Here is a 13097-nt window from a genome sequence, read left to right as displayed (position 1 = left end):
ATGTGCCCGTGTGGGTACATGTACATGTGTGAACATGTATATAGAAGCCAGACATTGATGTTGGTTGTTTTCTTGTGGCTCTCCATCTTAGTTTTTGAGGCAGGGTCTCTAATTGAATATAGAGTTACAATGACTGGCTAGTGAACTCTAGGGATCTGTTTTGTCTCTTCCATGTCTCACTCCTTAGCAGTGATGTTAAAGAGTCACTTTGCTGCACCTGGTTCTTAAGTGAGTGAAAGGATCTGGTTGATACTTGGTTGGCAATTACTTTACTTCCTGAATCATCCCTCTATCTTCATTGGTTTACTTTTTATATGTAAGTTACTCTGTAGAATTTTCTGGGTAAATTTCAGTGCTATTTTTATTTTTTTAAGATAAGTTCTTATGTATCTCAGACTGGTCTTGAACTTACTATGTAGCCAAGGATGCTATGATTATAGGTGTGTACCACCATGACTAGCTTTCAATGCTACTGAATTATTCATGTGCAGTGTGGGGTCACTTACTAGCTTAGTGGAAGTAATCCCACTGCAGCCTCACTCTTGCTGTCTTGTTAATTATATTTAAAAGCTGTGATCAAGCTTAGTATGGTGACACATACCATTATCTGGAGAGGTAGAGACATAGCTATCAGGAGATCAAGGGCATCCTGAGTCACAAAGGGAGTTGGAAGCCAGCCTGTATTACAAGACATCCTATCTTAAAAATCCAACCAAGCAACCAACCACAAAATAATAACACTGGTTAAAATTTTAAAAAAAGGAACTACCCAACGATTCTGCCACATATACCAAAGTAGGCAGGTGATAAATGTGGTAATTTGGTGAGGTGACCCTATGGGACAGTGGATCTCCCAGTTTACTTTTTCTCTTACTGTATTGCTCTGAGCGAGGGCCCTAGTCTGAAGCTGGGTAGTAGCAGTGGCTCCATCAGCTAAAATCCCAATACAAACCTGTTTTTCCATGTGAGCAATTAGCTAATTAGAATGAAAGTGTCAGAACTGCATAAGGGCAGTATTGGAGAGACCTGCTGATTATGCGTATGAATTTGCATATTCTTAGGTTCACTGTTAGTTTCAAATGTACAGGAGAGTCCAGACTGTTGAAAGCAAAATTTAAACTATGACCAAAGCCTTGAGTAAGCCCTTAGATCAGGCCCAAAACTGCATAACAAAGACTTTGAGAACAGAAGCAACATTAAGAAGAAATACTGTCTGTTGAAGATATAGCAGAAATTGTAATCTTAACCTAACTATATTATCTGCCTGCTAAATCAAATGAATAAACCTATTAGTCATCAAAGGATGACAAGACACAGGACCCAGAATTTACAAAACATAACATTTACCTTGTCTAGGATGCACTCTAAAATTACTAGATATATGAGGAACCGTATAGTTAATCTCAAGGAAAAGACAATGAACAGTTGTCAAGCCTGGGATGATCCAGATGTTGGAAATAGCAAGTCATTGAAAGCAGTTATTATAGCTGGGCTTCATGAAGTAAATACATTTACAAAACTGAAAAGTAGAAGTTCTCTGAGGAGAAGCTGTGGAGTAAAAAGTATAAAGCAAAATTCATTGCATGGGCTTGAAAGCAGAACAGAAGTGACAGTGAAGTCAGCTATCTTGAAGATAGGCTTGTAGAATTACCCCAGAGAGAAGAACAGAGTGAATAAACATTAAAAGAAGACTGGGGTGAACTGGCTTACCCCAGTAATCAGATCAGTGAATACCCTAATTGTCATCATAGAGCCTTTCTCCAGTAATTGATGGAAGCAGATGCAGAGATTCACAGCCAAGCACCAGGCTGAGCTGCAGGAGACAGGGAAGAGGGATTCTATGAGCAAAGGGCATCCATCAAAAGATCATGATGGGGAAACCTATAGAGACAATCAAATAGCTTGGTTTGGGAATTCATGAACTTTAGACCAACAGTTGTGGAGCCTGAATAGGACTGGACTAGGCCCTCTGCATAATCGATACAGTTGTGTAGCTTGATCTGCTTAAGAGGCCCCCCTGGAAGTAGGATCAAGATCCATCCCTGGTGCATGAGCTGGCTTTTTGGAGCTCACTACCTATGGTGAGATACCTTGCACAGCCTTGATGCAGGGGAAGGGGCTTGGACCTGCCTCTACTGAATGTACCAGGCTCTGCCAACTCCTCATGGGAGGCCTTAATTTGTTGGAAGAGGGAATGGGATAGGGGGTGCAGTGGGTTTGGTGGGAAGAGAGGGGGATCTGTGGTTGGGATGTAAAATGAATAAAAAATTTCTTAATAAAAAATGAAAAAAAAAACCAAATAAACTTTACCTTGAAAATGCAAAAAAAAAAAAAAAAGCTGAAAATATTTATAAAGGAAAAAGGCGGGGGGAGTTAGTAGTGAGCAGAGCCACAGAAGCCTGAGGAAAAATATCAACAGAGGAAAAACTTATCAGTCTAGAAAAAAAAAATAAGTTGTTATGGCTCTAAATGTCTCAACTCTAAAGACTTAAAATTATACATATAAGCAGCTCAGCAACTCAGGACAAAACAGAGAAAAGGTGCTTAAAACAAATCACTGTGAAGCAGAAATAAAAGAAAAGTATATTTCTGTGGTCACAACGTTCTCTGAAGTACTTTGTAAAGCAAGAAATTAAAAATTGAAATCTGACTTGATGGATCTTGGAAAGGCCTATGAATTGTTTTCTTCAATCAGAACTTGTTAAGTGAATAAGTGTGTTTTTAAAACAAGTAAGTTTTAGGTAAGAAAAGTCATTGGAAAATATTATTTGTTAGCCTGTAGAAAATGCCCAGACATCAGCATCATCAGTACTGCAGTGGTATATTCTGGCCTTTCTAATTGACTTTTTGTTTATCTGGAAGCTATGGCAGTATTTTAAATTTTGGTACATCTTTGCCTGGTCTACATTGTAGGGAATTGAATTAAAGGGCAACCTTTCTCAAAGGATTAAATCTAAAGGATAATAGCATGATAATCACATATGTCTACTTTTACCATATGTAGATAAAGGAGTTGTCAGGGCATGTCGATTACACAGCTTTTGGTACATAGAGAAATGTCTGAGTTAGTTCTGTTCTTCCTTCTGTCCTCTATTTATCTAGAAAAATTATATTTCTAGTTCATACACTACATTAAATTAGCTAATGCCTGGCAATTAATTAACACATTAGTGTGCCCCTGTACATGTGAAATGAAAATCACTTGATTATTTTGGGAGTTTGTGTGGAGCTTTGTTAATCAACCAAGAAACTCTTAATTTTCCCAATAGGTTTTCTTTGAGCATATGGAGATAATACTATTGGTAGTGTCTGCTGGGTTGCGAAAGATACTGCTGAAAATTTAAAAAAAAATTTTTTTAACTACTTTAACTTGGGCAATCATATGCCTAAAGCATTTATCAAGTTTATCAGAATCACCACTCATAAAAAGTAAGCATAATTGAATGTAGTTTAACTCCAAAATAACCATGGTATTACTTGTCCTTATTAAAAATGAAACAATGGATTTCTTACATCCAATGTTCAGATAATTAATAAGAACTTAAATTTGGGCCATATCATTGATAGCAGGTACTTGGAATATTGTATTTTCTGAGATTAACTTGATATTGCAGTGAAATAAGTTTACTTATACAAGTTTTGAAATTTTGTTTTACAGTAGCAGTGTATAGTTACATTAATGTTAATTTAGGATAAAATTACATAAAGATTTAATTAATACTTATTAATGAGGAAAAGTCTTTTTTCATTTGCCTGTTTTCTAGTATTTCTCTGAAATGTATCTATTTAGTACTTGTGACCTTATATTATTGACCTGTGTTTGCTAACCCTTACCTGCTCTTGTAAGTAGAATCAGAGGATGACAAAAGTAATACATACAAATAGTAACTCTATGTTTTTTTTTTAAAATTGTTCACTGTTTAGCTCAGGATTAATGTTCTGAAACATTTTTGGTAGATATATGTGATGATGCATTTCTTTTTGAACCAGTGGGCATTCTCTCCATTTCATGCTATGATGAGAAGTGTTTCCTCTGCCACTGAATAGATCCTACAGCAAAAGGAAGTTTCCTCCTTGAGGTTCAGATATTATCAGCTACAGTGATATGAAGCTAGTGTCTCAAGGACACAGCAGAGTAACTCAGCTTAAATAAGCAAATATAAAGAAAGAATGACTTTGAATGGGGAAGGAGTATGGGAATTGAGAGATTGCAAGAATAAATTCATACTCTTATTTCTGATCATAGAAGGAAAATGTAGTTTAGCAGAGCTTATTTTGTCTGTGTATCTCACTGATACTGGTTACTCTTACTGCATTAGGTTCATAGGAGTCATTGTGTCAATTTTAGTTTTCTTAAGTGGGTACATAAGACAAAGCTGAGTGCTCTCATTTTATTTTTAGCCAATGGCTAAAAACCCCATGGCATTTTGATAATTAGCTAATACGATGCTTAAACATTTTGTTCACTAATTGAACATAAAATGCCCCAAATGTTTGTCCATTTCTATTTGATTAAAGTAAACCATGTTTCATGTAGAATTTTCTATTACTGTACTTCTTTTAAGTACCATATTTCCGTCTATTTCTAAACATCAGACACCATAGTGGTGAAAAATGGCCATCAAATAAAGTTTTTGCTGGGTTTTAGTTTTTAAATTTCTCTTCTTACTCAGATAATTCACTTCCTCAGATTGTTCACTATTTAGGCAATGAGCTGTCTCTTTATGTCATAGTTAATTCTTGGTGTTTGTGTCTGCAGGATAGACTTTTTCTCCCTCTAGGATCTGAAGAGCTTACCCAATTTGTCATCATGGCTTGGGATAGAGAGAAGTAGTATTTTAAGAGACATATATAGATATATCCATATTATTTATATTTTAACCAAAGATTACCTAACACTGATAATTTACTGTGTTTAATGACATGGAATAATCAAGGTCATATGGAGCATGCCTTTGTGTTTGAGATCTTTTACAGTAACTGGCAGATGCTCAGAGTGTGCTGACAACGTTTTATGATTCTTCAGCATATTTCACACTTGCTGTTTTCCTTGGGAATGATAATTTTGTTGGAAAAGGGAGTGCCTATACTGTAGCACTGACCTTTTGAGAGTGTGCTCTTTTTTTTTTTTTTTTTTGATTTATTTGTTTATTATGTATACAGTATTCTGCCTACATGTAGGCTTGCAGGCCAGAAGAGGGCACCAGATCTCATTACGGATGGTTATGAGCCACCATGTGGTTGCTGGGAATTGAACTCAGGACCTCTGGAAGAACAGCCAGTGCTCTTAACCTCTGAGCCATCTCTCCAGCCCCGAGAGTGTGCTCTTTTAACACAGGCTATGTGAGTATACTAATTGGAAGAAGTTTAGGGTTAGCTTATTGAGCATGTTTTCTAGGATACTAATTAAGAGAAAATACATTGGATGAAAGTAATTCTATAATTAAACTTGGAATGCAAGGTTAAACAATGTTCTGAGAATTTTTCTTGTGGTATTGTAGGGGATGAATGGATCTACTACAAATGTTTGACGAATCTGGACACTTAGGATAAGTTTATATCTACAATTAATACATCATTGCACCTGTATTTATAGACTTTTAAGGAATTTTATACTCTTCTTTATTACATTTTCCTCAGATTAATGTTTGGGCCTATTGCTTTAATTTGAAAGGTACTTCTGAAAAGTATTTAGAGATTGATGAACATTGAGTTTATAATTTGCTTAAAAATAGCTTCATCCTATACTTTGATTTTTTCCAGGCTTGTATACAGTATTTTGTTTTCCTCATTAGAGAATCTTTTTTTTTTTTCTTTCTGAAACAGGGTCTCAATATGTAGCTCTGGCTGACCTAAGTAGACCAGGCTGGCTCTAGATCCACCTGCCTCTGCCTCTCAAGTGTTAGGATTAAAGGTATGTGCTATACTGCACTTGTCAAGTTTTATGTGCCTTAAGTAGTTGTTCTCACATGACTATAGTTTAGACATTTTACATTTATTTAATATAAAAGTCTTATTCTTTTCTAGATTCTGTATTATAATTATTGAAAATATTTTAACATTTATAGTTCTTTTAAATGATATAATGCCAAGTTTAAAGGGAAAATAATTTTATTCCTGTATAACTTCTTTATCAGTTGTCTGCACAGTGAACATATATGTTTATTATTCTTTGTGAAACTTAACATTATGAAGAGTTTTGAAAATATGAACATGTAACTCAAAATTGCAGTTTTTGATGGCTGTAATATGTTATGCTTATTTACCTGATTCTTTGTTGTTGAATGTTTAGGTGGTGTTTTTCTAAAGTCTGCTACAGATAATACTGTTAATAACATATTTCTACAAATGGGTTACAATTTATCTTCAATTTTGTCTTTTGGACAAATTTCCAAGTCTGAAAATTTTCATACTTATATACACTTTATATTTATTTACATAAGTATATTTAAATGTATATAGACATATTTGCCTAAATAAGTATATTTATTATATATGTAGTATTTCATTTATTTATTTTCATAAATACTTATGTAGTGCCAGAAAAGTAGAGTAACTCACTTTAGGTGACTTCAGGGTCTGTGCTCTTTTTGTAGCCCTACCTGTTTTGATGGTCTTGCCAAGTGACTCTCTTAAATAAGGATCAAGGATCACATCTGCTTTCAGTTTCAGTTCATCTGTCAGTATTGGATGATCTTTTTTTAAACAGCCAATTTAATAGATAAAAATGATACATGCTTATTTCATAAAAGTGCCTGATAAGGAAGATTAACTTTAAAATGTAAGTTAAGTATGTTCATTAGAAAAGCTTTCCTGTGTGATAGTTATAATACATGCTGGCCAAATATAAAAGAGTGGAAATTGGCTAAGGCTACATAACATGGAGCTTTCTAGAATGAATTAATCTTCAGGGACTTATCATGTTGTTCATTAACTTTAAAAAAATTTTAGGAGAAATGCTTAATTCTACAAAACATTATAGCTAAAAAAAAAAGGTGTCTTTGTCAAGGTACTTTTAAAAATCTTATAGTTGTAAGCATAACTGTGCAGAGGGATTGAGATGTAAAGTTTTCTTCATTACCTCATTTCAACTCATTGCATTCTTGTTCTCATTTTTAACTACTATTAAAAATTTGTTAAGAAGTATTTGTTGTGTATAAGTCTAACTTTTAAAGTTCTTTGTATTTTGTTTTACTTTTTTGTGAAGCTGTGACTTCGTTGGAATTGTGAACATTCTTTTGAAGTATGGAGCCCAGTTAAATGAACTTCACTTGGCATACTGCCTCAAGTATGAGAAGTTTTCAATGTTTTGCTGCTTTTTAAAGAAAGTTTGCCTGTTGGCTCCTTGGAATCATACATCTGAATTTATAAGTTATGCAGTTAAAGCACAAACAAAATATAAAGAGTGGCTGCCACATCTCCTGCTTGCTGGATTTGACCCATTGACTCTGCTGTGCAGCAGCCCTTGGTAAGAAATCTTTCTAGTAGGCTCTCCCCATTGGTAATGAGACGGCCTCAAACATGCCATCAGTTCTTTTATTACTATTATTAAGAAATTTTCTATTCATTTTACATACCAACCATAGATCCCCCTCTCCTCCCTCCTCCCGCCCCCCAGTCTTCCCCCACAACCCATTCCCCATTCCCACCTCCAAGGTAAGGTCTCCCATGGGAAGTCAGCAGAGCCTGGTACATCAGTTGAGGCAGGTCCAAGCTCCTTCCCCCTGAACCAAGGCTGCACAAGGTGTCCCACCATAGGCACTGGGGTCCAAAAGCCCGCTCATGCACCAGGGACCCATCCTGATCCCACTGCCTGGGGGCCCCCATCCAGTTCAAGCTAAACAACTGTCTCGCCTATCTGGAGGGCCTAGTCCAGTACCATGGGCACTCCACAGCTATTGGTCCACAGTTCATGAGGTTCTACTAGTTTGGTTGGCCAACTCTGTATGTTTTCCCATCATGATCTCTATGTCCCTTGCCATTGAGTCCCTCCTCTCTCTTATTGATTGCACTCCTGGAGCTTGGCATGGCGCCAGGCCATGAATCTCTGTATCTGTTTCCATTGGTTACTGGATGAAGGCTCTTTGATGACAGTGTATTCACTAATCTGGTACTGGAGTAGGCCAGTTCAGGCACCTTCTCGACTATTGCTAGTAGTCTATGGTAGGGTCATCCTTATGGATTCCTGGGAACTTCCCTAGCACCCTGTTTCTCCCTATTACTATGATGTCGTTACTTATCATGGTATCTCTTCCTTACTCTCTCACTCTGTCCATGTTCCAGCTCAAACCTCCCCATCCCTTGCCGTCCATTACCCCCTTTTCCCCCCAGTTTGCTCATGTAGATCTCATCTATTTCTCCTTCACTGAGTGATCTATGCGTCCCTCTTAGGGTCCTCCTTGTTAGCTAGCTTCTCTGGAGCTTGGGTTGTAGTCTGGTTATCCTTTGCTTTACATTTAGTATCCACTTATGAGTGAGTAAATACCATGTTTGTCTTTCTGAGTCTGGGTTACCTCACTCAGGGTAATATTTTCTGGTTCCATTCATTTGCCTGAAAATTTCATGATACCGTTGTTTTTTAACTGTTGAGTAGTACTCCATTGTGTATATGTACCACATTTTCTTAATCCATTCTTCAGTTGAGGGACATCTCGATTGTTTCCAGGTTCTGGCTATTACAAATAATGCTGCTATGAACATAGTTGAGCATGTGTCCTTGTGGTATGATTGAGCATTCCTTGGGTATATGCCCAAGAGTGGTATAGCTGGATCTTGAGGTAGATTGATTCCCAATTTTCTGAGAAACTGCCATACTGATTTCCAAAGTGGTTGTACAAGTTTGTACTCCCACCAACAGTGGAGGAGTGTTTCCATTGTTCTGCATCTTTCCCAACATAAGCTGTCATCAGTGTTTTTGATCTTAGCCATTCTGACAGATATCTCAGATGTCATTTTAATTTGCGTTCCCCTGATGACTAAAGATGCTGAGCAATTCCTTTAATGTCTTTTGGCCAATTGAGATTCTTCTGTTGAATATTCTCTGTTTAGCTCTATAGCCCATTTTTAAATTGGATTGTTCAGTATTTTGATGTCTAGTTTCTTGAATTCTTTATATATTTTTCATCAGCCCTCTGTCAGATGTGGGGTTGGTGAAGATCTTTTCCCATTCTGTAGGCTGTCATTTTGTCTTATTGACCATGTCCTTGCCCTACAAAAGCTTCTCAGTTTCAGAGGTCCATTTATTAATTGTTGTTCTCAGTGTCTGTGCTACTGGTGTTATATTTAGGAAATGGTCTCTTGTGCCAATGCATTCAAGACTACTTCCTACTTTCTCTTCCATCAAGTTCAGTGTACCTGGATTTATGTTGAGGTCTTTGATCCACTTGAACTTGAGTTTTGTGCATGACAGATATGGATCTATTTGCAATCTTTTACATATTGACATCCAGTTATGCCAGCACCATTTGTTGAAGATGATTTCTTTTTTCCTTGTACAATTTTGGCTTCTTTGTCAAAAATCAGGTGTTCATAGGTGTGTGGATTAATGTCAGGGTCTTCATTTCTATTCTGTTGGTCTACATGTCGGTTTTTATGCCAGTGCCAAGCTGTTTTTTATTACTATAGCTCTATAGTAGAGCTTGAGGGTAGGGATGGTGATGCTTTCAGAGGTTGCTTTATTGTACAGGATTATTTTAGCTATCCTGGGTTTTTTGTTTTTCCATATGAAGTTGAGTATTGTTCTTTCCAGGTCTGTGAAGCATTGTGTTGGGATTTTGATGGGGATTGCATTGAATCTGTAGATTGGTTTTGATAAGATTGACAATTTTTACTGTTAATCCTACCTATCCATAAGCATGGGAGATCTTTCCATTTTCTGATATCTTCTTCAGTTTCTTTCTTTAGAGACTTAAAGTTCTTGTCATACAGGTCTTTCACTTGCTTAGTTAGAGTTAACCCAAGTTATTTTATATCATTTGTGGCTGTTATAAAGGGCGATGTTTCTCTGATTTCTTTCTCAGCCCTTTTATCATTTGTATATAGGAGGGCCACTGATTTTTTTGAGTTAATCTTGTATCCTGCCACATTACTGAAGAAGTTTATCAGCTGTCGGAGTTCCCTGGTAGAATTTTTGGGGTCATTTATGTACAGTATCATATCATCTGCACGTAGTGAAAGTCTGACTTCTTCCTTTCCAATTTCTATGCCTTTGATCCCCTTTTGTTGTTTATTGCTCTGGCTAGAACTTCAAGTAGTATATTGAATAAATATGGGGAGAGTGGACAGCCTTGTCTTGTTCCTGATTTTAGTGGAATTGCTTTGAGTTTCTCTCCATTTTATTTGATGTTGGCTGTTGGCTTGCTGTAAATTGCCTTTATTATGTTTAGATATGTTGCTTGTATTCCTGATCTTTCTAGGACCTTTATCATGAAGGGGTGTTGGATTTTGTCAAAGGCTTTTTCAGCATCTAATGAGATGATCATGTGTTTTTTTTCTTTCAGTTTGTTTATATGGTGGATTACATTGACAGATTTTTGTATGTTGAACCTTCCTTGCATCCCTGGGATGAAGCCTACTTGGTCATGGTGGATAATTTTTTTGATGTGTTCTTGGATTCAGTTTACCAATATTTTATTGAGTGCTTTTGCGTCAATGTTCATGAGGGAGATTGGTCTGTAATTCTCTTTCTTTGTTGCATTTTTGTGTGGTTTGGGTATCAGGGTAATTGTAGCTTTATAAAAAGAGTTTGGTAATGTTTCTTCTATTTCTATTGTGTGGAACAATTTGAAGAGTATTGGTATGAGCTCTTCTTTGAAAATCTGGTAGAATTCTGTGCTGAAGCCTCTCATCCTGAACTTTTTTTGGTTGGGAGACTTTTAATGACTGTTTCTATTTCCTTAGGGAATATTGGTCTATGTAAATAGTTTATCTGGTCTTGATTTAACTTTGGTATGTGGTACCTATCCTGAAAGTTGTCCATTTCTTTTAGATTTTCTAATTTTGTGGAGTACAGGTTTTTGAAGTGTGACCTGATGATTCTCTGGATTTCCTTGTTGTCTGTTTTTATGTCTCTCTTTTCCTTTCTGATTTTGTTAATTCGGATGCTTTCTCTTTGCCTTTTGGATAATTTGGATAAGGGCTTGTCTATCTTGTTGATTTTTCTCAAAGAACCAACTTTTTGTTTCAGTGATTCTTTCTATTGTTCTTTTTGTTTTTATTTTATTGATTTTAGCCCTCAATTTGATTATTTCCTGGAGTCAATTCATCCTGGGTGAGTGTGCTTGTTTTTGTTCTAGGTGTGCTGTTAATTCCTTAGTATGAGATTTCTCCATCTTATTTATGTGGGCATTTAGAGCTATGGATTTTTCCTTTCATAGTATCCCATAAGTTTGAGTATGTTGTACATTCATTTTCATTGAATTCTAGGAAATCTATAGTTTCTTTCTTTATTTCTTCCTTGACCCATTGATGATTCAGTTGGGCATTATTCAGTTTCCATGTGATTCTAGGCTTTCTGTAACTTTTGTTGTTGAAATCTAACTTTAAGCCATGGTGGTCCAATAAAATACAGGAGGTTATTCCAATTTTTTTTTGTATCTGTTGAGATTTGCTTTGTGACTGCGCTTGTGGTCGATTTTAGAGAAGTTTCCATCGGGTGCTGAGAAGAAGGTATATTCTTTTGTGTTAGGTGGAATGTTTTGTAGAAAGTCCTTTTGAGTCATATTTCTGTTAGTTCCCTTATTTCTCTGTTAAGTTTTTGTCTTAAAGTCTCCCACTACTAGTGTGTGGGATTTGATGTGTGTTGTAAGTTTTAGTAATATTTCTTTTGCAAATGTGGGTGCCCTTGTATTTGGTGCATAAATGTTCAGAATTGAGACTTCATCTTGGTGTATTTTCCCTGTGATAAATATGTAATGTCCTTCCTGATGTATTTTGATTGATTGTAGTTTAAAGTCTATTCTATTAGATATTAGGATAGCTGCACCAGGTTGCTTCTTAAGTCCTTTTGATTAGAAAGTCTTTTCCCAGCCTTTTACTCTGAGGTAGTATCTGTCTTTGAAGTTGAAGAGAAGGATGGATCCTGTTTTCATGTCCTTTCTGTGTCTTTTTATGGGCAAATTGAGACCATTGATATTAATGGATATTAATGACAAGTGATTGTAATTTTTGTTATTTTTGAGTGGTAGTGTTGTGTGTTTCCCTTCTTTGGTGTTGTTGGTGTGGGATTATCTTTTTGTTTTGTTTTGTTTTTGTTTTTTCAAGACAGGGTTTCTCTGAGTAGCTTTGGAGCCTTTTCTGGATCTCACTTTGTAGACCAGGCTGGACTCGAACTCACAAATATTCACCTGTCCCTGCCTCGCGAGTGCTGGGATTAAACGTGTGCACCACCAGTGCCTGGCAAAATCTTTTTTTTTCTTTTCTTTTCTTTTCTTTTTTTTTTTTCAAAACAGGGTTTCTCTGTGTTGTTTTGGTGCCTGTCCTGGATATCTCTATAGTTCAGGATGGCCTCGAACTCACAAAGATGTGCCTGGCTCTGCCTCCAAGTGCTTGGATTAAAGGCATGCACCACCACTGTCTGGCAGTGTGGGTTTATCTATTCCCTGTGTTTTCATTGGTATATCTAACTTCCTTAGGTTGTATTTTTTCTTCTAGTGCTTTCTGTAGGTCTGGATTTGGGGATTGATATTGTTTAAACCTGGTTTTATCATGGGATATTTTGTTTACTCCTTCTATGGCAATTGAGAGTTTGCTGGGTATAATAGTCTGGATTGGCATCCATGGTCTCTTAGTGTCTGCACAATGTCTGTCCAGATCCTTCTGGCTTTCAGAGTCTCCATTGAGAAGTCAGGTGTTATTCTCATGGGTCTGCCTTTTTCCTTTGTAGCTTTTTTCCTTTATTCTGTATGTTTAGTGGTTTGATTATTATTATGTGGTGAGGGAACTTTTTTTTTTTTTGATCCAGTCTATTTAGTGTTCTGTAAGCTTCTTGTGTCTTCATGGGCATTTCCTTCTTTAGGTTGGGAAAGTTTTCTTCGATGAATTTGGTTAATATATTTCTGTGCCTTTGAGTTGGTGGTCGTCGTCGTCGTCGTCGTCCT

At 36.5% G+C, this 13097-nt stretch overlaps 1 protein-coding gene across 5 annotated transcripts in view; it reads left to right on the top strand.

The window, feature by feature from the left end:
- Positions 1–13097, top strand: part of Asb3 (ankyrin repeat and SOCS box containing 3) — a 154929-nt gene that overhangs the window by 80867 nt on the left and 60965 nt on the right. For 4 of the 5 annotated variants that reach the window (XM_052734548.1, XM_052734549.1, XM_052734550.1 and 1 more), the window contains exon 8: positions 7208–7468. The exons of the other annotated variant lie outside the window; for it this stretch is intronic. In XM_052734548.1, the coding sequence (XP_052590508.1) occupies positions 7208–7468 (261 nt within the window). The remainder of the gene's footprint in view (positions 1–7207; positions 7469–13097) is intronic. 5 annotated transcript variants of the gene reach the window in all.

The sequence above is a fragment of the Peromyscus californicus genome, unplaced genomic scaffold (assembly GCF_007827085.1).
Source record: "Peromyscus californicus insignis strain IS unplaced genomic scaffold, ASM782708v3 Scaffold_13__1_contigs__length_99412109, whole genome shotgun sequence".
Lineage (NCBI taxonomy): Eukaryota > Metazoa > Chordata > Mammalia > Rodentia > Cricetidae > Peromyscus > Peromyscus californicus.
The sequence above is the reverse complement of the archived record's forward strand: the minus strand, read 5'-3'. Positions and strand labels throughout refer to the sequence as shown.